The sequence below is a fragment of the Mus caroli genome, chromosome 11, assembly GCF_900094665.2.
Source record: "Mus caroli chromosome 11, CAROLI_EIJ_v1.1, whole genome shotgun sequence".
Taxonomy (NCBI): domain Eukaryota; kingdom Metazoa; phylum Chordata; class Mammalia; order Rodentia; family Muridae; genus Mus; species Mus caroli.
In genome coordinates, this window is record NC_034580.1 from 104,315,857 (window position 1) to 104,341,891 (window position 26,035).

Sequence of the window (26,035 nt, forward strand, 5' to 3'; positions counted from 1 at the left end):
TCTCTCTCTCTCTCTCTCTCTCTCTCTCTCTCTTTCTTTTTTGTTTTTGTTTTTTTTTTGTTTTGTTTTGAGATAGGGTTTCTCTGTATAGTCCCGGATACCCTGGAACTCACTCTGTAGACCAGGCTGGCCTCGAACTCAGAAATCCGCCTGCCTCTGCCTCCCAAGTGCTGGGATTAAAGCCACGTGACACTACTTCCTGGTCCTTCAGTTTTCTTATTTGGCAACATAGAAAGTCCCTGATTCAAAACAAATGAATAGGGCTAAGGGTGGGGATCTCAGTAGTAGAATTGATGTCTTCTACATGTAAGTTTAGTCCCTAGCACATTTATAATGCCAATGAGGTTACTTTGTTGGTTAATACATTACATTTTTCTTCTCCAGGTTTTTTCTGAATGGGACCAGCTCATCTAAGTGCACGGAGGAAGGAAAATGGAGTCCAGACATTCCCACTTGTGCTCGTGAGTCTTGGGGGTCCCACCTGACAGTTGAGGGACCCGTTGGTCTGTCCACAAATTTCCTAGTCTTAGTATTGCCAACTCCACAGTCCAGAAACTCTGTGTTCCCAGAGACCTCACAGTCCTAACCCTAACCTCTCCTCCCCTCCCCTCTCCTCCCCTCCCCTCCTTTCCCCTCTCTTCCCCTCCCCCCTTCTCTCCCTTCCCCTCCCCTTCCCTTTCCTTCTTGTCATGCTAGGGAGCCAAGTCAATCTTGCACATGCCAGGCACATTATCTCTCTACCTTCTCATCTACACCCCCAGTCTTGGCAAGGGGGACTTCCACCAACAGTGGCTTCAGATATCTCTTCCTGTTAGTGCGTTCTTCCTCATTCATTCATGAGATGACCTGATCCCATCTCTACCAAACGTGGACTGGGGTTCTGCATGCTGTATTTTGAGCTGACAAGGCAGTAGTTCTCAACCTTCCTAATGCTGCAACCCTTTAATATAATTTCTCATGTCATGACAAACCCCTTCCCCCCAAATATAAATTTATTTCATGGCTACTTCAGAAGTGTAATTTTGCTGCTGTTAGGAATCTTAATGTAAATAGCTTATATGCAGGATATCTGATATTCGACCCTCAAAGGGGTTACAACCCACAAGCCTTGCTGTAAGCCTAAAGGAGAGGATAGTCAAGAGAATGAATCCAGTGGAAGAGATAAGGATAGTCCGTCATAATAAGCCACCAAGCACCTTGTAGCATAAGAGCAAGGCCTTCATGACTTATTCAATATATTCTCAATTAAGCAGTCAGTGAAAACTCTGGGCCCATTCCTTATAGACAATTGTTTTCAGGTATCCTAGCTTGAGATTTCTATAACTCGAATCTTTGACTAAGAGGCCCAGACCAGTCATGGATGTGGTCCTTTAGCCTTTCAGGGACACCGGTCCTAGCAAAGGAGAGTAGAAAACTAGAGGAATTCCAGATGAATCCTAACCACATTAAAATATTTAAAGATAAATTGAGCTCTTTGTCCACAGCAAGGCTCTCCATGATTCGGATAGTCTCCCTTTGAAGCATCTTTATACCAGTTACATAAATTAACTTTTTTTTCCAGTCAGGAGCAGAAAATCTACTTTAAATTCAAGCTAATCTGAGCGAGTGAGTCTCATGCTTGGAAGTGTACAGCAGTCACCAGGGTTGACATCTAGTAGATATCAATGTGTACATGCTGACTCGAGCACCGGGATGTGATCTGAGCTTTTCTCCAGCTGCCCGGCTGGTCAGTGACCACTCCCTGAGAAACAACCACTGAGGATAGATAGATCATGATAAATCATCTTTTCATCAGCAGTGTCTTTATGTAACAGTGTAACAGTCCCTGGATTTGCAGGAAAGGCGATGTATTGCCAAGGAGTGCTGATAAGCCACTGCCTTGTCTTTGGGCACCTGCATGTCTCTATGTGCAAACCTCCATTTTTTCATTCCCAAAGCAGGAGGTATTTGTAGGAACAAACCATACTAGAGGCAGAACTCAGAGTCACAAACAATATGGTATCAAGTATTGCAGGGTCGTCCCCCAACAGTGTCTTCTATACATTCTGACTTCTAGAAACATCTTTCAAGGTAGTCTTTATGTCAAAGATGTATAGGAAACAAATGAACATGACAAGACAAATATATTTCTGCAGTTCCCTCCTCTTCCCCTCATTTCCCCCCTCCTTATTCTTCTCTGTTGATGGTTTCTGACTGGTTGGCAATTTGATTTGACTTTTTCTTACTTGTCATCAACAATGGCTTGTTTTTACAAAACGTGTGACCAAAGTTTTCATTTCTTCAAATTCATTCTCATATTCTCTTTCATTCTGAGATGAGTGTATTTTAACTTTTAAATTATTTACTTGGGGCTGGAGAGATGGCACTGACTGTTCTTCCAGAGGTCCTGAGTTCAAATCCCAGCAACCACATGGTGGCTCACAACCATCTGTAATAGGGTCAGATGCCCTCTTCTGGTGTGTCTGAAGACAGATACAGTGTACTCATATACATAAAATAAATAATTCTTTGAAAAATATTTACTTGGCATATGTGTAGAGGTCCAAAGATCATCTATGAAAGGCAGTTCTTTCTTTCTGCTATGTGTGTCCTGTGGATTGAACTCTGGTCATTGGGTGTGGCAACAAATTATTTTTATATACAGATATATCCTGCCAACCTATAGAACCTATCTATCTATCTATCTATCTATCTATCTATCTATCTATCTATCTATCTATCTATGTATCCACCTATCCATTCTCTCTCTCTCTCTCTCTCTCTCTCTCTCTCTCTCTCTCTCTCTCTCTCTCTCTCTCTTATTTGAGATAATGTCAGGCTGGCATTGAACTCGCACAGATCCACCTGCCTCCAAAGAGTGTATTCCAAAACCCCAGCTATTTTCATTGAGATGACAGTGATCTCTCTTTGCAGGCATCACCTGCCCGCCACCACCAGTTCCAAAGTTTGCACTCCTTAAGGATTATAGGCCTTCAGCTGGGAACAACTCTTTGTATCAGGACACAGTGGTCTTTAAATGCTTGCCACACTTTGCCATGATCGGAAATGACACAGTCATGTGCGCAGAACAAGGAAACTGGACTCGATTGCCAGAATGCCTGGGTAAGTGGCTAAGACAAAATAATAAGACAAAATAGCTAGAGTAGCATAGAAACACATCTTTGAATGTGTTGAAAAATGCTAACTGCCGGGAACATTCCAAATTCTCTCCCTCAACAAACTAAAAAGTTATATTGATTTTTGCTTTCTTTCTTCTTGAGAGGGAGGATAGGGGGCAAGTCTTTTGAGAGAGGGTTTCTCTGAGTAGCCTTAATTGTCTTAGAAGTTTCTCTGTAGATCAGGATGGCCTTGAACTCACAGACATCTGCCTACCTGTGCTTCCGAAGTGCTAGGATTAAAGTTATGCCTGATGGCTGCCCGGCTGCCTGGCTTCTTCTTTGTTAAGAAAGGGTCTCACGTATCCATTGTGTGACTTTTCCTAGGGAGGAAAAATCAGGCCCTGACGAAAGACCAAAGAAATGATACCACCTGAGTCTAGTAGCCTAAGGGATTAGGGAGTTTATTGGAGTTGTTATAGGCACATAGGTGAGGGGTTACATGCATACTCTGTGACTGACTCAAAGGCAACTACATTGCTGAAGAAACCCACTTCAGCATGCGTGGGTGATAACTAGGAAGGCTGCAATCCTTGTTGCTTTCCCCCCAATATGGAGGCTGCTCCATCAGCAGGAGGATCTTCTTCAGCAATCGCCACTATTTACACAAACTTGGAGAGGGGCCTTTGTTTCTTGAGTCTTATGAGCATCCTTCCTCCTTTTATGACAGAAACATTTCAATCCTGAAGAAAGTTCTATACAATAGCCTGGGCTGATCTTAAACCCACGATGTAGCCTGAGATGGGTCTGTCTCTAGCTCTTATCCCCCTGCCATTACCTCCCAAGTGCTGAGATTATAGGTGTGCACCACCACACTAAGTCTATCGAGTGTCTACTGTGTGCACCACCACACTAAGTCTATCGAGTGTCTACTGTGTGCCACCACCACACTAAGTCTATCATTGAGTGTCTACTGTTTGCCACACAGTGTGCTTTATACTGGGGATATTAGGAGAATGAGTTCAGTTTCTGACCTGCGGGGAATCAATGATCTTGCAATTAATAGTCTAAACTGACTGCGTGTTATTTCCAGCAGTCAAGATACATCGGCTTGATACATAGGCTTTGGATCGTGAGTGGAAGTTAAAGGAAAGGCACACTATTCAGGGTCACATCACTTGCAAAGCCACAAAGCCATGAACGGACTTGTGTCTAGTGACAGCTGGAACACCAGTGAGGTGTCCCTGGATTAAGGGTTTTAAAAACTGGGTTATAGTCTGATTGATAGCTATGACTTTATAATCTCCCTACATTTAAGAATCATCGCCAGTGTCTTTTTAATCTGGTTTATTGACTAGGAAAAAAAAAAAGATTTTTCTCCCTCTTCTTTCATATCCACATTTTAGATTGTAGAAGTTTGTGACAAATGACACTTCATGATGAAAACTCAAAGCCCAAAGAGCTAGCAGGGTGTCATTATTTATTTTCGATGTCTGTTTTCTAAATATTCAGAGTTCTATGAATGTAAGAGAGCAGGGATAGAATCAAGCATCAGGGACCTAGAAACTGCATTTCGCTCACAGGATGCTCACTGGCTCTGTGGTGTAAGGGAAAGGTGAAGGCATTTTGCAACTCTCAGAAAATGCTATGAGTTACTAACATTTTCCTTACTGATTACGTTTTTCAGAAGTAAAATGTCCCTTCCCTCCGAGGCCAGAAAATGGGTATGTGAATTATCCTGCAAAGCCGGTGCTTCAATACAAGGATATAGCCACATTTGGTTGCCATGAGACATACAAGCTGGACGGCCCAGAAGAAGCGGAATGTACCAAGACGGGAACTTGGTCCTCCTTGCCCACCTGTAGAGGTACTGGCACGTGGGTGAGGTCTTGCAGAGTACTGAATCAGAGTACTGAATTCGCCCAGTGAGTGGATCACGCTCGTTGGCCATTTTCTTGTCCTATCTAATATCCACTTATCGCTCAGGCTCCTCTCATAGAATCAACATGTAAATGTCCTAAGGATTCAAAGTACATGGGGAAACTGGCCTGCTTTGGAATGTTGCTTAGCGTTCAGCTATGGGAAACAAGGAGGTTCTCTGTAAGCCCCAGCAAGAGGGTGGAAGACCATGATTTTTGCTTGTATTTATTTTTAAGTCTTTGCTTGTATCTATCTATCTATCTATCTATCTATCTATCTATCTATCTATCTATCTTCTAATCTATCTATCTATTTATTTTTGGTTTTATCGAGACAGGTTTTCTCTGTGTAGCCCTGGCTGTCCTGGAACACACTCTGTAGACCAGGCTGGCCTCGAACTCAGAAATTTGCCTACCTCTGCCTCCAGAGTTCTGGGATTAAAGGTGTGCACCACCACACCCAGCTGCTTGTATTTATTTTTAAGTCTGCCCATGAGTACCCTTTTGAAAAATATTTATTTTACTATTTTTAAATTTGTGTGTGGGCAAGGTATGAGTACAAGTGCCTGCAGGGATCAGAGGTGTTGGATTCCTTGAACTGCAGTTAGCAGCAGTTGTAAGCCACCTGATGTGGATACTGGGAACAGAACTCGGGTCCTCTAGAAGAGCAGTTTATGCTCGCTCGCCTCTGCAGGCCAAGCATCCCGCTCAGCCCCCCCCACTCCACCTCACCCCCAACCCCCACACTTGCTCTTTTTTTTTTTTGTCAAGACTTTCTTTGTTGCAAAAATCAATCACACATCTAAGCTAGTTGGGTGGGGGGACTTTTAAAATAAAAAGAAATATGCAAATGAGGACCTGAGATACAACATGTCAGGGTCCACTCCTGTCTCTGTGTCCCTTTCTTTCTCTGAACTCCTTGATTCTACAGTAGGTAAAGCGCCCATCACCAGCTGGCTTCCCTTCCTTGAGCTGTCAGGTTTTTTTGAGTTGGGCATCTGTTCTTAATCCAGTCAGTGCCATGATTTGCATAATGCAACAGTTATGCAAAGAGCAACCATAGAGCACTCTATCTCTGCCCACACTGAACTGTTTAAACAGAAAAGGAAAGCAGGCACAAAACCCAAATGATGAATGGCTGGTGTTGTAGGCTGGAATATCTTAGAAGCAGAGTCTGGGAGAGCTGTTCAAATGCAGTTGATTTATGAAGCCAGTGTCTCAGAAGATAGGGCAGGGAAGGAAGGGTAGGTACTGGCTCTCAGGCTTTGCCGTGGTGCATCAGAGTCCTAGTGTGTGTGCGTGTGCACGTGTGTGCGTGTATATGTGTGCATGTGTGCACATGAATGTACTTGTGTGTATGTATGCACATGCGTGTATGGGTGTATGCATGTGTGTATGGACACAAATATCTGTGTGCCAGAGGCGGGTGTCACGTGTCTTCTTCAATCACTCCCTACCTTATTTTTTTAAAGACAAGATTGCTCACTAAACCCGGAGGCTCACTGGCCAGTCAGAGAGCTCTAGCTGTTTGTCTATTGGCTTCTCCAGGTCTCCCTTTCCACCCTAGTTCTTATGTAGGTCCTTGCTGGGGTCTGAACTCAGGTCTTCATGCTATGTAGCAGCATTTTACTGTCTGAGCCATCTCTGAGGCCCTTGAGGGCTAGTTTTTATACCTATTTCTGTGTTCCATCCTCAGTTTCTGATTTAGTGGATCTGGAATGGGTATTTATATATTGAAGAACAATCTCATGCACACACAGATATATGCAAAGAAATTTAAAATGTCTTATATTTTTATTGTGTTTGTATATGTATGTGTATTTATGTGTGTATCTGTGTGCATGCACATTCATCATGACCTACATGTGGATGTCACACTATATATTTATTATTTTGTGTGCACGTGCACATATGTATGTGGACTCACATGCATCATGGTGCCTTTGTGTAGGTCTGAGAGCAGCTTGATGAAGTTTAGTTTTCTTCTTCTACCACATGGGTCCTGTGGATTGATTGATCTCAGGCTTGGTGGCAGGTGCCTCTATCCACCGAGCCAGCTCACTGGCTATAAGTAAGCAAGATTCTTTTCAGCAAAGAATCAGCGGACCATTGTCCTGACTACAGACATTCTCTCTTTCAGCGTCTTGCAAACTCTCCATTAAGAAAGCCACCGTGCTGTACCAAGGGATGAGGGTGAAGATCCAGGAACAGTTTAAGAATGGGATGATGCATGGCGACAAAATTCACTTCTACTGCAAAAACAAAGAAAAGAAGTGCAGCTACACTGTGGAGGCTCATTGCAGAGATGGCACTATCGAGATTCCAGCGTGCTTCAAGGGTAAGGCTGGGATGGGCTGTTTGGTTGGAACTCCACTTGGCCCCGGCTATCACCAGCCAGTTATGAGTGATTTTGAGAAGCTAAGTCTAGCTGGGTCTTTAAAAAGAACCACTGTGATGGAGGAAATCAGATAAGGCAGAGAGCTACTTACAGCTTTTTGTTTTCCCATTCTTTTCATTAATCCTTGAGGTTGTGGGTTTCTTTGATTGACCGTTGAGGTGAATTATGCCATCTTATGTAACTCCAAGTTTAGTATGAAAACTAATAAGGTCAAATATTGAATAATACAATCATCTATCACTTCATTATTCCACATTTTAGAGACACCGATAATAACGATGGTAATTAGCCTATAGATCCTGTGTTATTTTTCTTGCCTTTAGGAATGCCACTTTTGAAAAGAATTCTTTAGGGCACAGTTTGTTTAGAGCAAACTATGTTGAGAGAGATGTGTGGGATTCAGATGTGGATACTGGTTGGCATATAGAACTACATGCTAACCTAAGGTTTCAGATTTAGGGCTTTTGTAGTCTTTATTGCCAGGAATGAAAAGCCAAGAGAGGCTGAAGCTACTGTTGGCTCTAGGTTTATAAGTTCTCCAGATCCATTGATGACAAAGCATTGATGGTTAGGAAGACAACAATTGAGAAAGAAATTACTGGGGGACAGTGTCTGAGAACTTACCATCTAGGGAGAGAACAAAGTATAAATGATTAATACACTATGCCTCATAAGGTTGGTTCAACTGCTAGAAGTATTTTATTTTGTGTGTGTGTGTGTGTGTGTGTATGAGTGGTGTGTATGTGTGTGTGTGTATGTGTGTGTATGAGTGGGGTGTGTGTGTGTGTGTGTGTGTGTGTGTGTGTGTGTGTGTGTATTGTGCAGGTACATGTACCTGTGCTTACATGTGGAGGTTAAAGATGCCATGTGTCCTACTCTATCTTTTCTGTATTATTTCTTTTAGACAGGATCTCTCACTCAATCTGGAGCTAGGCTGGTGGTCAGCAAGGCCCAGCCATCCTCTTGTTCCCCTCTTAAAACTGGTGTAACAGGCATTTGCATGTGGCATGCCTAGCTTTTTACATGGGTGATAGGATCTGAACTCTTATGCAGCAAGTGCTGTTACCCACAGAGCCGTCACCCCAGCCCTAATGAATAGAAACTTTGTTTGTGGCATAGGATACATGCTCTACCAGTGCCATCACAATGACAAAGAGTTAGAACCCTACTGACTAAGTTCTTACTGGCCAAAGGATAGAAGAGCTCGGGCTGCAGGGATGGATTCCTTGGTAAACTGCCTGTTGCACAAGCACTGGAGCCTAAGGTTTAGATCCCAGAATCCATTAAAAAGCTGCCTGGGTACTAAGCTTATAACCCCAGAGCTGGGAAGAAGAGCTGGGAGGTAGAGAGCAAATTTCTGGAGCTTGCTGCCTAGCCAGCCAATCAGTGAGCTCTCAGGGTTCAGTGGGAAACCCTGTCTCAGAAAATAAAGTGGCTAGATAGTGATAGAGGTAAACACCCAACGTTGAGGTCTAGTCTCCGCACTCTGCACGCACGCACTAGAACCCTAGTGAGACGTTAAATATACAATTGACAAAATACAATGGGCTTAATACAAATCAGTAGAGAAACTACTGGAAGGGGTTAATTTAAAAATCAGAATCTCATTGCTGTAGTTTCTTCAGGCTGATTTTGCTTGCGGCCTTCAGACAGAGGCAGCACTCTTGATTCCGTAGGGAGTAAATAAAAGGCGGATATGATTTCTCCCCCTTTTAATCTTGCCTGTCAGAGTTATATAAAACCCTTCATTTTCTCTTCTTGGAAATAAATGGCTTATTCTTTCCCATTTTTTCCCCTCTCCCATCACTGAGACCTCATACTAAATGATTTTATTCCTAGAATTAGATTTATTCAACACATGTGTAAGATGTATTTGATTTGGATGAGCTGTTTAGATAATTTAAGAAATGATTGTCTCTCTTGTTTATCTTTTCCCCTCCTCCCACAGAGCACAGTGCTCTGGCTTTCTGGAAAACGGATGCATCAGAACTGACACCGTGCTGAAGTCGTTTCCTGAATCAAAATTGAATGTCGTATTTGTATTTCTGCTTGTCTTAGGAATCCAACTGAAATAGCAGAATAAAGTTACTGGATTGCCTCAGTTATTACAGTGTGACTCCATATGGCATCGTGGTTTTAGTTATGTTAAGAGATCCACATACCCAAAGCATCCTTGGTGTCTGGCAGCGATGTAGCTCGGTACCCATGAGCAGGGTAGCCCCGTTACACTATAATACTTCTTACAGATGGGTTCATAGACCTCCAAGACAGTATTTATCTACTCATTACAGCAACAAAAATGGTCCACAGTTCTAGAGGATGGTCTTGAAATTTGTATTGAAGACGTAGTTCCTAGATAATTCTTGTGCTTCCCTGAGTTTGGGCATCATGGCCACAAAGGAGTAAGCAAGGACTTCCAGGTCTACAGAACTGGCCTGGAATAGTTGATGCTGTTTTTACATGATGCCAAACAAACAAACAACAACAACAAACACTTCCCTTACTCATTATCATTCTAACATCTGACTTTGGCTTTCCTCTGCCCTTCCCTTGTTCTGTTTTATCTATTGGCTAAACTCACTCAAGGCTCTCTTTCCTTTGCCTATGCTCACCCCTAAGAAGCTGAGTGTTGCTGGGAGCAAAGCAGACATCACCATCTCATGGATAGAACCCAGTTTAAATTCATGGATGCAGCAGATGTAGGCTCTCAGATTCTGTCCGGCACTTCCGCCATCTGTCTCTGGTCTGCTCACACCCCTGCTCTCTACAGTGGATATTTCTCTCCTGGGTCCTCCTGTTGTGATGTGACCAAGCAGAGGCTTCAGACTCCTGCAGCTGTGCATTTGCATCCGTGGTCCAAGGGGGGCTCGGCTCCTTCTCAAGTTGGCACCAGAACTGAATATCACCCACACGGCACGGCTGGTTTTCCTTATGTGGAGCTTGCAGCAGGGTTTTAGAGAAAAGTCAATTGGGCCGGGCGATGTGTATCAGAGTCAAACTCTCAGAATATTGACCCTGAGGAGTCACTGTGTGAAACTGTGATGGCAAAAGCTAGGCCTTAGTCTCCCGGAATGTTGGAGATGCCAGGAACATGGGATGTCTGCAGAGGAAAGCGGCAAGCACCACGTTGAGCCTGCCCAAGAGAAAATGTACAGGTGTTGAAAATGGTGTGGCCACAGGTGAGGGATGCCCAAGCCTTTAGGAGCTCAAATAATATTACCACACTGTGGTTGTTGGGCAACAGTTTCAGACTTTACCCTTTACCCTGCTGGATGGTGGTCTTCCTTTGGGCCAATCTTTTCTTCTTATTCTTTCGTTCCTTCCTACTAGAAGGAGAATACTTAGTTTGTATTGCATATTATATGTGTTTAACTTTCTTGGTTTTAGAGACCACAGTGAAGTCACTGATTTAAGTCTAGGAAGAATTTGCACTTTGAGTTTTTGATCAGTATTGGGGATTTCTGAAGTTTAGTTAGATGCGCTTAGTATTGGGAGAGAGTTGTCTTGAGCCTTAGGGGACCAGGAGTTTGGGAATGTTACCACTGGAATGTGAGCTGTCCCCCGAGTCTGTGTGTTTGGATGCCCAGTTCCCACTTCCTGGCATTGCTTTGGAGGTTTACAGACTCTGGGAGATGGGGCCTAGTTGACAAGAGGAGGTCATAGAGGGCAAATTTTGGCAGTTATGTTGCTTTGGCTTCTCCTGTTGTCATGTGAACAAGCAGAGGCCTCATACGCCTGCTGCTGTGCACAGAGCCCCTTGCCTTTCCCACCTTGATGGACTGAGATTCCTTGGAAACCATGAGTGCAAACAAGGCTTTCCTCCCTTATGTCGATTTTCTTGGGTATTTTGCTGCAATAAGAAGAAAAGTAGCCAATACAGTTTTCCAGGGCAACTAGTCAGTCAACAATATGCACGATACTTTGTCACCAATGTGCTTTCTGCAAGGAGTGTCAGAGAAACACAAATGTCTGTTGACCATCAGATAAATTATTTCCCTTGCTTTTTGCCATTTTACACTTAAAACCAAACCAAACCAAACCAAAAACCTACTGGGCTAGAGAGATAGCTCAGTGGTTAAGAACACTGGCTCTCCTTCCAGAGGTCCTGAGTTCAATTCCCAGAAACCACATGGTGGCTCACAACCACCTATAAAGAGATCGGATGCCCTCTTCTGGTGTACATGCAGATATACATTAAATAAACAAAACTTAAAAAACAAAAGAAAACAAAACTAAAAACCAAAAAACTACTTTTGTATTGTCTTCCAAGTTCATTCAACCCAATCTGCTAATAGTTGATCATCTAAAGCTGAAAGTTCAAAGGAGAAAAACTTGCTGAAAGACATCCACTGAGTTCTAATTTAACGTTGAGATTAAAAACAAAAACACAAAGCTTTTATTTATGGAGAGTTGGCCCTGTCCCTCACTGGCTGCAGCAGTCAGGAGAGTTGGCCCCACACCTTGCCTGAGCAGCATAGCAGAGCAGATCCTGGTGTGGATGGGTATGAGCACAGAGAGCTGGCCCTGTCCCTTGCTGTGTATAGCACTCAGTGAATGGGTCTGGCACCTTGACTGGCAGCATAGTAGAACTGGGTCTGGAGGTGTGGGTGAGGGCAAGTTGGTCTCAGAGGCATTAGAGTGGGAGACCCCTCCCCTTTGCTGGCTGAAGCATTGGGTAAGCTAGCTGGGGCAGTGCTGGAGATCACACTGGATGTGTGGGAAGCCTGGCAGAGTGACCAGTTCAGCTGCCACGCAGATCCAGATCTAGGATTTTGACTTGGCTCACTCCAACCTCTCCCTCATCTATGAAGTGATGTACTGCTGGCTATCAGGAAAGTCCTGCAGATCCAAAGCTGCAGGAGCTCCATGACACAGGGCAACAACAAGATATTCAAGAGGAGGCTTGGTGAGGATCTGGTATGGATGGTGTAGCAGAAGCCTGAGGCCTTAACCCAGACCAAGGACTCATTGCCATGAATAGTTGCCAGGAAAGATGTGTGTACAGAAGGATATGCTGTGTGACACACTGTGACACACTTCAACTTCCACAGGAACCAGGAAAGATGTGTGTACAGAAGGATATGCTGTGTGACACACTGTGACACACTTCAGCTTCCACGGGGACCAGGAAAGATGTGTGTACAGAAGGATATGCTGTGTGACACACTGTGACACACTTCAGCTTCCACGGGGAAAAGTTTTTTAATGTCTTGTTTTGGTTTTGGTTTTTTGTTTTCTTTTTCGAGGGAGGTTACAAGGGCAGAGGACAGATAGGAAAGGGAGGGGAGATGAGTGGGATTGGGGATGCATGACGTAAAACTCACAAATAATCCATAAAAAGTTTTGAAAACATTCAGATTCCATCTAGGGAAAACATTCATTTATAGAAATGTCCTGGACTTTTCAACAAAAGCAACACCCAAGATATTCATCCATCTGCCCTTAACCAGGGGCAACTTAATTTATACTTTTTCCTGTGTTATGCAATTAAATACATCGCTTCAACAGATTCCATTTCGAATTAAGACATTCTAAGTGCTGAGTACACCTCTCCTTCCTAAGACACAAAAATATTATAGTGATATTACTTTTGTTTAATTTTAATTTTGTTGTGTGTTCTAGTTTTGTTTCTATTGTGGTAAAATACTCTGACAAAAAGCAGCCTAGGAGAGAAGGGTTTGTAATAGGTCACACCCATGATGCAAGGAAGTTACAGTTCCAGGACCTTGCGACCGCTGGTCACCTAACACAGAACATCCTCAGTCAAGAGCAGAGAGAAATAAACGCATACGCCTTTGCTTGTTTGTTTGTACTCAATTTAATGCATCTACTTTTACCCAGTTCAGGGACTCTTGTCTTGGGGAATGGTGCCAACCACAATGGACTGTCTTCCCACATCAACTAAATTAAATGAGACAATGTGCAAGGACATATCCACAGGTCACCCCAGTGTAGACAGTCTGCCGCGGAGCCCCTTCCCGTGGACTTCTGGGAAGTACTGTGTTAGTGGTAAAAGTTGACTGGCAGTGACAGGCAGATGCATAGGAAGAAGCACTTCCTGCAGTGGTCAGTGTGGAGCAGGGCACCTCTGCGGCTCCATATTTTCAGGCACTTTCTGTTTAAATGGAAGATTTTCAGGGAAGTTTGCCGTTACTCCCTGCAGGCCGTCAGCAGGCAGACTTAAGTCACCAACTTCTGTTGTCCTGGTACAAAGTTTAGTTTATCTCTCTCTTTTTTCCTTCAAGTTATTTAAAAGTTTTTTTTAAAATTTGATTTTGAGTAAATAGATTATATATACATACATATGTATATATGCCTTTCATCATGTGAACTTTCTCAGTTCATCTAGTTATAATATCCTTTGAAAAATAAATTATTTGGGATGGCAAGGTGGCACAGCAGGCACTTGCTACCAAGCCTGACAACTGGAGCTTGATCCCTGGGACCCAAATCTACATGTACATACGCATGCACACACACACACACACACACACACACACACACACACACACACACACACGCATGCTTGCAAGAGAAAGAGAGATTACGAACAAGTTTTTATCTGTGTTATTGCTGCCTCCTAGTGGTGTATATTGGGTGTGTTAGAGTTGTCTAAAGAAACAGAACTGATAAACTGAAAAATATGTATATGTATATATATATGTATATATGTATGTACATATCTATATTCATACACACTTATGTGCAGCTATACAGATCTCTTCCCCAGTAATGATGGTGAGAAGATGGTGATGACACTGGTGAGAATGGGATTCATTAGATCGTTTGCAGGCTGTCCTCTGGGTAGTCCAACAATGGCTACCTCCTGATGTAAAGGCTGAGAATCTGACAGTTGTTCAGTTCAGGAGTCTGGATGTCTTTTTTGTTTGTTTGTTTTTGTTTTTTGATACAGGATTTCTCTGTATAGCCCTGGCTTTCCTGGAACTGTCCAGGCCGGCCTCAAACTCAGAAATCCGCCTGCCTCTGCCTCCCAAGTGCTGGGATTAAAGGTATGCACCACCACCACGCCGGCGAGTCTGGATGTCTTAGCAGTTCCAGGATGGCCCTGGAATCCCAGAGGATGCCTGGAGAGCTGCTGGTTGTCAGTCTGCATTGGACTCCTGAAGAAGTTGGTCCTAATACAGGCAAAGGAACGCCCCAGCAACAGAACAGACAACTTTCCATTGAGGGCAAACAGATTAAGATCGGTTTCCTTCTTCCAGGTGGGTGCTCCTGCTTCAAATACTCTGTTTAAGAATATCTCACCCAGGTACACCCAGGAGCACGGGGTTTGTGGCCGCTGACACAGTCGAGTTAGCAGACAAGATTGCATTGGGTCTCTAAATGTTCACAAAAGACTTGGGGAAGACAAGAAATTGAAATGTCCTTGTATCAGGTGCTGAGCAATGTTCTATACGAACCATCCTTATCTTGCCAATTGGTCCGTAAGGAAGCTAGAGAAGTTGTGTAACTTGGATTTCTGCCTCACATCATGAAGGACTCTCAGAACCCAGATACCCAGACTTCAGAGCTTTGACTTGAGGCTGTACTTCTAGTTGAGTTCTGATTGCCCTCCCACCCCCACCCCCTGGAACTTACTGGAAGTAACTGTGCTTGAAAGTGGGGATTTTGCAGCCTGGTGTCCCCCAGGTTGGCAGGTAAGACCACTGTGCAGAGCAGGCTGGAGTGCCTTGCTAACCGGTTGCTCTCTGTTCCAACACTGGCCAGGGGCACATGGGGACTGCTGGAGCCCGGAAGTAGAGCTGGGGTTTTTCTGTTAACAATCCTTAGCATGAGTTTCTCCAACAGAGTGGGCTGAACAGGAATGGAATCATGAGTATTGCTTAGTTCTGGTTTAAATTAAGGAACCCAGAGTGACTGTACTAAAGGTAGTGACCTTTTCAATTGTTATTAATGAGGAAAAGAAAATATGCCTTTCCTCTCTGCTCTCTTTAAACTTCACCGTTTTTGTGGTGAAACTTATACTTTTGTGTTCTCTAAATAGAAAGTTCTGCATCATTTCCCCATCCAATTTAAGGAATTTACTGGTTATGGGGGTGTTCTGATATTTGTCTATGATAAGTTCATATAATAACAACGCAGGAATGATTCTTAGTATTTAGAAGTTACTTCCCATCTAGATAGTGAAGTCCTTTGAGATTTCACTCCTACTGTTTTAATAATAGATAATGGCGGGGCAAGCAAAATAACTCAGTGGATAAAGATGTTTGCTGCCGAGCCTAGTGACCTGGGTTTGACCCTGCAGAACAAGTGACTCCCACAAGTTGTTCTCTTACTGCCCCCCTCCCATGACGGGGTGGGGTGTACATACAGGTAATAAAAGCTAAAAAAATAAAAATAAAAATAAACAGTGAATCGCGACTAAAATTTCATTGTACAAACTACCAGCTTTACATAAAAGTAAAGTGTACAGAGCCACTGATAGCTAAATTTTAAAATTTGAAACTGTAGAGGAAGATATTTGTTAATCTGTCTTAGTTACTGTTCTATTGCTGTGAAGGGACACCGCGACCAAGGCAACTCCTATGAAGGAAAGCATTTAATTCGGGGCTTGTTTGCACACTGTCATCATGGCGGGAAATATAGAGGCACTCGTGGTGCTGGAGCAGTAGCTGAGAGCTTTATGTCCTGATCAGCAGGCAGCAGGCTGAGGGACTGGGCCTGGCAGCAGGGGCTTTTGAAACCTCAAAGGTTCTTCCCACCCCAAGTGACACACCTTCTTCAATAAGGCCACACCTCCTACCACAAGGTCACACCTTCTCCAACAAGGCCACACCTCCTACAACAGGGCCACACCTCCTAATTCTACCCAATAGTCCTCAAACTGGGAACCACACATTCATATACATGAGCCTTTGGAACCATTCTCTTTCAAACCACCACATTATATCATGTCAGTTTCCTCAAGGTGAACAGGGAACAGAAGACTTTCTACCAGACTCCAGGAAACTAAAAAGGGCTAATAGGAAACATTAACATTTTCAAAGAGTAGCAAATGCCAATTAAAAAGTGATATTAGTTTTTTTTTTTTTAAAATACAATTTGCACAGATCCAAAAAGCTGTTAATGTGACTCTGACACTCTTTCAAACTGCTGCATGTCTTAGAGATTTGCAAAATAAGTTTAATGAGTAATTTGGGAGGAAAGCTGGATTGCTTTTTTATGTCTATTGCAAATCTCTTACATAGGCTGGAAAGATGAGTTAGTCAATAAAGCACAGATTTGAAAGCAGGAGGATCTATGTTTGATCCCTGGAATCTATATAAAAGCCAGGTGCAGTGACTTATAAGCCCAGGATGGGGTGGGTGGGGAGGGCAGGAGGTAGACACAGCATCATGGAACTGGCTGGCCAGATAACCTCCTCAAATCTGCAAGTTCTAGATTCAGTGAGAGACTCTCTTAAAAACTAAGGGGGAAAGTGATTGAGGAAAGCACCTACCATTGACTTCTGACCACCACACTTACCACACGGGCGCACAAGCATATACATACATTTACATATATGAAATACATCCTTTTTGTTTGGGTTTGTTTAGGTTTTGTTTTTCAAGACAGGATTTCTCTGTGTAACAGCCCTGGCTGTCCTGGATCTCACTTTGTAGACCAGGCTGGCCTCAAACTCAGAGATCTGCCTGCCTCTGCCTCCCGAGTGCTGAGAGTAAAGGTGTGCACTGCCGCACCCAGAGAAGCAAATCTCTTATATGTTGGCAACTGAGACTACAACAGAGATTTTTATTACTGGAATATTATAAGAACCAGAATTAGTAACTACAGGAGAAGATTGATCAAATTATGTTATATCCATATGATGGGATAATAAGGTCATGTTTAAAAATGATTGTGTAGCACATAGATAGAGGATTTGAACATATATATATATATATATATATATATATATATATGTATATATAAATATATATATACATGTATACATGTTAGGCCTGGATATTTTTTAATGGTCAAATTATGTTAATGTTCTTCTTTAAACATCTCAGTATTTTCCAGATTACCTACAATAGCATGGATACAGAGTCTGAAAAAAGATACAATTGGAAATTCCTAGCTTACTAAGCTAAAACTCCATTTCTGTTAATAGCTAACTTTGATTATTCCTGATAAGAGTGGAAGTAACTGGTGGTTCACTACCGTGATTCAAAGTCTGTAACATTTATTTTTGAGTCTTATATTTTTCAGGGTGTTTTTCGCTCACATTCCTTCAAATGACTCGACAAACTCATGTTGAAATTTTTGAATCCTTGGCCTCAAAATACTGAAGAAAAGAAAAATGAGCTATCATAATTCTGGTCTACATTAATATTTTCCAAGAGTTATTTTTGGAGAGATTTGAGGGTAGATATTGAGGGAGTAAAATTCCTTCCCTCATTTCCTCTGCAATGAAATTGACTTAATTACATTTTTCCTTTGTTCTTCCCCCTCTGAGGAAAATATGTGATGTGACTGCCCGAGTGTATGCATGTTTGTGTGTGTGTGTGTGTGTGTGCCCAAGGGCTGATATGGGGGTCTTTCTTGATCACTCTCTTCCTTATTCAGAGAGGCAGGCTGTCTCATTTGAACCTAGAGCTCATCTATACGGCTTGTATAACTAGCCATTTTTCTATGGGGACACTACCTTCTGAGCACTGGAACTATGGATGGGAACTACACCCACCTGGCAGGGGAACTGAACTATGGTCCTCACACCCAAGCAAGTTCTCAGTTACCCACTGAGCTATCTCTGAGGCTGAGTTTTGCAATGTCTAAAAACCACATGCATTTATTGGTACTGCATGATGCTTTGAGATATACATGCAACGTGGATTGAGAAAATTCACACACACACACATTGCTTTATGTACTATTCCATTTTACAAGGTGAACACTATAGCAATCTACCCTGAGAGGAATTTTCAAGAAAACAATATACAACTCTCTCCTTCAGCCAAGCGAGATGCTCAAAGTAAACATGTCTAGGGGAAAAAGATGGCCTTGGTCCCATCACTGTGAAGTAGGAGGGAAAAGAAAGTGGCGAATTCCCTGAGAAAAGACCAAAGAAGCTCAGCCCCAGCTCAAATGGGTGGCCTGATCCACCCAGCTGCAACAGCAAAAAAAAAAAAAAAAAAAAAAAAAAAAAGATCCTCTATAAGCAACTCAAAGTACCTCATGCCATTAACCAGTTCTCTGAGGCCCTGGACTGCCGAACAGCTACCCAGCTTCTTAAGGCTACCCACAAGTGTAGGGCAGAGATGAAGCAGAAGAAGCAGCGAAGGCTGCCGGCCAGTGCTACGAAGAAAGCTGTTGGCAGAGGAGACCACCTCCCCTTCTAGCAGGAGCCAAAAAGGTAGAGAATAAGAAAGCTCCGCTCTTGGTGATTGCACACAATGTAGATGCTGTTGAGCTGGTGAATCTCCTGCCTGCCCTGTGTCACAAGGTGGGGATCCCGTGCAGCAGCATCAAAGAGAAGGCCAAGCTGGGGTGGCTGGCCCACAGGAAGACACGCACCACTGCTGCCTGCACACAGATTAACTCGTAAGACAAAAGCACTCTGGCTAAGCTGGTGGAAGCTATCACGACCAACTACAATGACAGATACAAGGAGATCTGCCACCACTGGGGTGCCAGTGTTCTGGGGACAAAACCTATGGTTCCCATTTTCAAGCTGGAAAAGGCAAAGGACAAGGAACTTGCCACTGCACTAGGTTAATTGTACACTGCTAAGTTTTCTGTCCATAAGTATAAATTTAAAGTCGCCCTTCAAAAGGTACAATATAGTTATGGCCCATAGTCACCACGTTGAATGGTGACTATAGTCCTCTTGAATTTCTTTCTTCTACTTGGAAGTCTGTATCCTTTGATCAGTAAGTGCACCTCTTCCAAGTGGTCTCTGACTAGTCTCATTTCTGCACATGTGGGTTTTACAATCTGATTCTTAGAACAAACGATCTGGATTGTGGGACATCGCTCAGCTGTGAGTGTGCTCAAATAATGCTTTTGGAAACCAAATATTCTTGAAAGCATTCTGCATTCTTTCCTCTGTAGTATAAATTGCCTCTGAAATAATGAACAATTGCTGTCTCTTCCAGGGAGGTGGATTCCAAAGTGCACCTTGAAAGAATGTAGTCTTCTTCTGGAAGCGGGAAAACAGCTAATTGCAAACAAGCGACTCCTCTACTTTCCTTATGTAAACTTGAAAAGATGCTTCAAGCTGTGCTTCAGTTGAGGTTTGGCACCACACTGAGTGCATCCCAAAGACTCTGCAGAAGGGATTCTATTGTGAACTTAGGTGAAAAGCAACGGCACACGGAATTTCATTGAAGGGAGTGGTTTTTTTTTTTTACAATTTAAATTTTGTTTCTGTTGGTATTTTAAATTACCCAGTTCAGAGCTTGCAGAGACGTAAAAGATCAAAGAACACCAGCACACAGCAATGTTGACTGCCCGAGGTCCACCAGACTTCCTGGGAAGCGCAAAAATACATTTTCTCCCCTACTTGATGGTACTATTCTGTACTGAGTGTTAAACAGAAAGCTTTTAAATTTCAGTTCAGGATCTTGCAGGGTTAGTGTTTTCAGACTTATGATGGTTCTAAATAACAAATGAAAATATCCTGCTCGTTGTTTTGAGTAATTCACCTCTGGAGTGTGAACTAACAAGGGTAAATTTTCATGCTTCGGACTTACTCAAAGGTGATGTCTGTTCAAACGACAGGCTTTTCTGCCAATTACTGTCTAGTAGTTCCATCACTTTTGAGTTTTTCTTGTTCTTTCTCCTCAATCTTTAAAGTGCTCACAAGCGACTGAGTAAGAAGCCAGGAAGATGCAGCATCCACTGCATCGTCCAGGGATCACAGAAGATTAAGCCTGGAAACTAACCGCTCTGGGTCGGATAGGCTAAAACCACGAGCTCGGCGCCTGCGCAGTAGACTAGACAGTTACCATAGCAACGAAGCTGTTTGCAGGGTCCATTTCTCAGAGGGTGGGGAACAGTGAGGAGGGAAGTCTCCGCCCTTAGCATGCGAACTGCCCGAAGGGCGGAAATTCCCGCCCCCTCGGACTTGAGGAGCAGTGACAGACCTAACCGGGAGCGTCGCCATGGCAACAAAGTTGAATGCCAGCCGCAGCTCGAGGGGGCGGGACAGGCGAGTTTGCTAGTCCCGCCCCCGGTTTGCTGGACGGCCCGCAAGGATTTGAAACCGTTTGGCTGTGGCGGCTGGGCGTCGGCGGCCGAGTGGACGGCTTGCTGGTTGGGGCGCCAGGTTCTCTCTCTCTCTCTTGTTTCTCCCATCGACAATCCCCTCCCGCCTCCTACTCCCAGGTTCTGAGTGGAATTTTGCGCGGGATGGAGCCCCTGCGCGTGCGGGTTGGCCCGGGGAGGGGCGTCGCCCGCAGGCCTGGGACCCGCGCTTGCGGCCTGTGTGGCGCGCGCTCCGGCGGGGTCAGCAGCCTAGCGACGGCCAGGGAAAAGATCTCAGGAAAGTTTGGGCAGGCGGCATGGCGGGACCCAGAACCCCGAGGTAGGGGGCTTGCGGTTGTGAGAAGAGGTCTGTGTCCTGGAGCAGGTAGGAGAGCGGCCCGGGCCTGGGTGGGCCACACAGGCGCCGCTCCCGGTGCCCACACGGGCGGAGGAAGTGACCGCCAGGAACGGAACCGCTGCAGTTCTTAGCTGCTGTCAGATCAGTCAGAGGAGGAGAATCAGACTGCAGGCCGGCTCCGAGAGAGAAAGTCCTGATTGATGAACAGTGAACTTGCAAGGACCCAGCCTGGAGTCCCTGCCCTTTGGGGGGGACATAGAGTGTAGTGACCCAGAGAACAAGTAAATAGGACCGCTGACCTTTGTTTCATCTTCCAGACAGAGTGGAATTCACAGAGATCCACCTGCCTCTGCCTCCTGAGTACCCCTCTCCACCACACCTCCATCAGTATGCTGGTATTTTTATGATTTGCATTTCCTATTTAAAGATACATGAAAGTAAGATAGAAAAGGCAATCAAAATGCCAGTGAACCCCATTCACAGCGACCACCTCCCCAACGCCCAGCAAAGCGGAGAGGAGGATAATTGTGCAGTGTTTAGGTCCAGGATTGTCTCCTGGATTTGGGTCAGGTCCTTCACACTGTTAAGCCCCAGCTTCAGGCCTGTAAAGGACAGTGGAAACTGTTCCTGTCAAGTTAGGTGCATTTGAGGACATGCCGGGATACAGTTATGACACTCATAGTCTTGACCTCAGATATTTTCAGGAACTGTCCAACTTGTTTTAAAGAGAGTCTCTCACTTGGACCTGGGCTCCCCGATTAAGCTTAGCTGGCAGCCCAGTGTCTTCTGGGAAGGCTTCTGTCCCACCCACCAAAAAAAAAAAAAAAAAAAAAAAAAGGCAAAACAACCAAAACCCCCAAATGTGTAACCCGCAAAAATCGTGCCCGGGTAACCCTTGTTGATTTTTTTTTTGGCAATTCAAGGCTTCTGTATTATTCTTCACAATATACTCAACATATAATCTGATGGAACAAAAAGCATTTTACACAACTTTCAGGAATATATTGCGCTTGGCGAGGGGCATGCTCTGCATATGAAGTGTGTTCTTGGTTTCCTTGTGTCTCTCCTTTTTAAGGTTGTTACTATTGCTGGCTTGCTTGCAGTTTGCTGACTTCTATGGCAGCCAGGCACGCTAAGAAGGTCTTAGCCATTTCATATTTCATAGCTGTCCACAAAGAAATGGATTTTTTAAAAAGGCAAGACTAATGAGTTAAATAAAAGACAGTTTAAATACAGAATATAAATAAAAGGAGAGCCACCCAACTTCTTTTACTCCATCTGAGGAATTCCTTTGTATTCCTTTTGTATATGCAATAGTCACATTGTCGTTGGTATCAGTGAAAGGCTTACTTTGAGTAATTTAATCCTAAACCAGAATAGAGCTTTACTTATTTTTCAGTTTTTTTTTTTTAACTTTTTGAGACATGGTTTTTCTCCATAGCTCTGGCTGTTCTGGAATTCACATTATGTAGACCAGGCTGGCCATGAACTCTCAGATATACCTGCTTCTGCCTCCCAAGTGTCCAAATCAAAGGCACACGCCACAGTGCCCGGCTTTTATTTTACTATTTTGATACTTTAAATTTCAAAGTTCTGAGGAATAGTATAAAAACCTTTTCAACAGCTAGACATAATTTATGTGCACAATTTGTGTAGCAGGAATTCCTTCAAAAATTGAAATGTTAATGTATATTTTTTGTTGTTGGCGAATGAATAGGGGCAAGGAAAAGCAGACTTTTAGCTTCGCTATGTATCACTTCGGCTCTGTTTTTACTTGGGTTTGGCATGCACACAGATTTGGAGGCCAGGGGTCAAACTTGGCCTCAGATATTTTCAGGAACTGTCCAACTTGTTTTAAAGAGAGTCTCTCACTTGGACCTGGGCTCCCGGTCCAAGCTTAGCTGGCTGGCTAGTGAGCTCTAGGGAGCCACCTGGCTCTGCCCTTCCTTCCGGTGCTGGAATTACCCAGGCCACCACTTGGCCAAGCTTCTTAGCTGGTTACTAAAGAAGCCTGTTCTTCTCTAGTAAGCACTTTCCTGACTGAGCTGTCTCCCCAGCTTTTGTTTGTTGTGATGTTCTTAGAACGAGTACTTGACTTGGTTATTCCACGTTCTGACAGCAGCTCAGACAGCCTTTCTGCTACTCAAATTACTTTTTTTTTTTAAGTTGGAGATATTGCTGATTTACATTCAAACGGCTAAATGGTCAGATATAATGGCTGTAAGAGCTAGGGATTTCAGAATTTTAATCTGGGATTTGTGTAATTATGATTTTGGTGAGTCACTTAGCTGCTGAATTTTAGTCTCCTCTAATATCAAACACTAACATTTCCACAAAGGTCAAAGGATTTATTGAGAATTAGTGATTATGAGGAATTTTTTTTGCTTTGGCCACAGCAAACAACAGGCTTAGGCAGGAATCTGAGTACCAGGGCATGGTGTGCAAGCTGGCGGTGCATCAAGGGCAGAGCTGGGCTTACAGCTTTGGATCTAGCAGTTTCCACAGGTTTATGTATCCATTTGAGTAGTTGTTGTCAACTTTATTATCTGATACCCAGTATACTAGCGTACTGTGCTTTGTATAATATCATACTGTACTTTTACCAAGTACATAACCAGATATGTTATAGGATTTTAAAGTGAGACAAATCAAACACAGTGTCTTCAAACCTATCAACTAGTCATAAAATTATTTTAAATCAAGTTACTTGATTTAGCCAGCCTGGTCTACAAAGTGAGTTCCAGGACAGCCAGGACTATACAGAGAAACCCTGTCTCGAAAAAAAACCAAAAAAAAAAAAAATTAGTTCATTAATTAATTTAGTTATTTACGTAGTGCTGAGAATTGAGACCAGTGCCTTATATATGCTAGGTAAATACTCTGCCACAGAGCTGCCTCCCCAACCCTGAATAAAGTTAGTTTAGCCATATCTTAAAATTGAAAAAAATATTCCTCCCTCTGGTCCACAGAAAGTCGGATGGCCATTTTTTGGCAAATGCAATTAGGAACATGTAATATTCCTGTTCTGTAAGACCTGTTTGGTGTTTGGAATGGAAGCACTGAAAACCAATCATTTGGGGGCTGGGGAGATGGCTCCATCTGCAAAGTGCCTGCTGTTCAAGCATGAGGACATCGGTTTGGATCCCTAGCACTCAAGGAAAAGGCAGATGTGGTAGTGTGGATCTGTAATGCTAGGGACAGGTAGATTTCTAGTTCTCATTGGCCAGATGGCCTAGCTGAATTCATGAGCTCCAGGTTTAGTGAGAGGCCCTGTCTCAAAAACTAATGTGGATTGAGATCAAAAAACACATGCAAAATTCCTCATGGACGTGTATACCCACATAAACTTGTGTGACCCCCAAACAATTTGTCAAAAAGTCATGCAAAAGTTGAACATTGATCTGTTTATCCAGCAATCAATTCTTTGACCCTAACATACTTGATAATATGCGAAGTTCCTTCTAAGATGTGAGTCATGACCCCTGCTTTCCAAGAGTCTACCCCAGATGTAGAAAATATGTAAATGACAGATAAATGTATGGTAAATGTAGCGACACAGATGTGAACATTTTACAGAAAGAAGAGAGCAACAATTAGCTGAGGGTAAGTAGACTAGCTACACTCAGCAATGATATTTGAGCTACATTTATCTGTCTCAGGTCTGTAAAGATCCTTGCATCAGGAGCAGGACCAGGTAAGGGTTTGGAGTGTTTGAAGAATGGTTAGAAGACTGTAGTGACAATGGTGGGTTTGTTTAGTCAGACAGAGTAGCTGTGGTAAGAAGTAGGCTAAAATGGGAAGGCACCTGCATGGCTAACACAGGGTTTGCAAAGTATCCCGTAGTAGGCAGTAGAGAGAGTTTGAAAAGTTATAAGCTTCACTCTTTTCTCAGGTAGTGACACGGCTCATTGGAAGGCGAGTCATAGGGTCACTGTAGTAGTACAAGTTAGTGATGCTCAGGGTTTTATCTGACAGAGTAAGAGAGAGTGGAGACGCTGTGCCTTTGGTGTGTTTGCCCCTGAACTTAGTTGTTTTGTGGAGAGTTTAGATAGTGGAAACCTCGATATGTCTAACTAGGAAGATGACATAGATTGATGATACCACCAAGAATATGGGGACAATTGTGTAGTTTTCTTTGGGATATTTACGACTTCATAACAGACAGGACGTTGTGGAATAGATCCAGGAAACTGTTGTAAGTATGAGTTGGCATTTCAAGGAGAGAGTAGAGTTAGCAATACAATGTAAGGGTGAGTGGCATAAGTTCCAGGACTGGTTGTGATTGCCCAGAGAGAAGGGGAAAGTCAGACTGAAAGGAGACTGAGGAAAGGCCAAGGCAGAATCTGGACTCAGTGTTGGCTGGAGAAAGGAGTCACTGAGAGACGAAGAAATGACTCCGGAGCAGGAGCAAGTGAGCCACTGAAGTCAAAGATGCATTTGTAGGAGTGGTGAGCTGTAAGGAGGGCAAGGCACTGTGGATTTAGCAAGTAGTGGGTCATAGGGCATCTCTGAAAAATGCTTATACATGATAGAGCTGCAGGAGTAATTCCCAGGGAGGATGAAGCTGGAGCAGCGCAGTACCAGCAGACAGGAAAGTGGAAGGCTAGAATGAGAGGTGGCACGGAGGGGAAGGAGCCTGTGGAGTTAAAGAGTGTGAAATAGGGAGGAGGTAGTAAGTGATGATGAATGAGAGGAAGAGCTACCATCTTAGCTAGAAGAGTTCTTGCTGCTTGGGCTGTCAGAAAGGAGCTAAGGTATTTCTGTAAGGATAGTCCTTTCAGTGAGGTGGGAGGAGAACCGTCTTACTAGGGCTCTTATCTATTTTTTATTAACCAAGTTTTTTCCCTTTAAACTGAGAGAAGAGTTGCAGTTCATTAGGGGGTTTTAAGATGTATGTTAAGTTTTAAACGTTGCTTTGTAGACTGAGAAAAAGGTTTTTTTTTTGTTTTGTTTTGTTTTGTTTGTTTTTGTTTTTTCTGAGACAGGGTTTCTCTGTGTAGCCCTGGCTGTCCTGGAACTCACTTTGTAGACCAGGCTGGCCTCGAACTCAGAAATCCGCCTGCCTCTGCCTCCC

At 43.5% G+C, this 26,035-nt stretch overlaps 2 protein-coding genes across 2 annotated transcripts in view; both read left to right on the top strand.

Annotated features, from left to right (window-relative positions):
• Window positions 1–9,517, top strand: part of Apoh (apolipoprotein H) — a 13,551-nt gene extending 4,034 nt beyond the window's left edge. Inside the window, exons 4-8 of the mRNA XM_021177300.2 lie at window positions 385–461; window positions 2,914–3,102; window positions 4,783–4,962; window positions 7,155–7,352; window positions 9,361–9,517. Of these exons, the coding sequence (XP_021032959.1) occupies window positions 385–461; window positions 2,914–3,102; window positions 4,783–4,962; window positions 7,155–7,352; window positions 9,361–9,416 (700 nt within the window). The 3' untranslated portion in view covers window positions 9,417–9,517. The remainder of the gene's footprint in view (window positions 1–384; window positions 462–2,913; window positions 3,103–4,782; window positions 4,963–7,154; window positions 7,353–9,360) is intronic.
• An 11,020-nt stretch (window positions 9,518–20,537) lies between these two features.
• Window positions 20,538–26,035, top strand: part of LOC115032341 (centrosomal protein of 112 kDa-like) — an 18,607-nt gene continuing 13,109 nt past the window's right edge. The window contains exon 1 of the mRNA XM_029483562.1: window positions 20,538–20,685. Coding sequence (XP_029339422.1) covers window positions 20,538–20,685 — 148 coding nt within the window. The remainder of the gene's footprint in view (window positions 20,686–26,035) is intronic.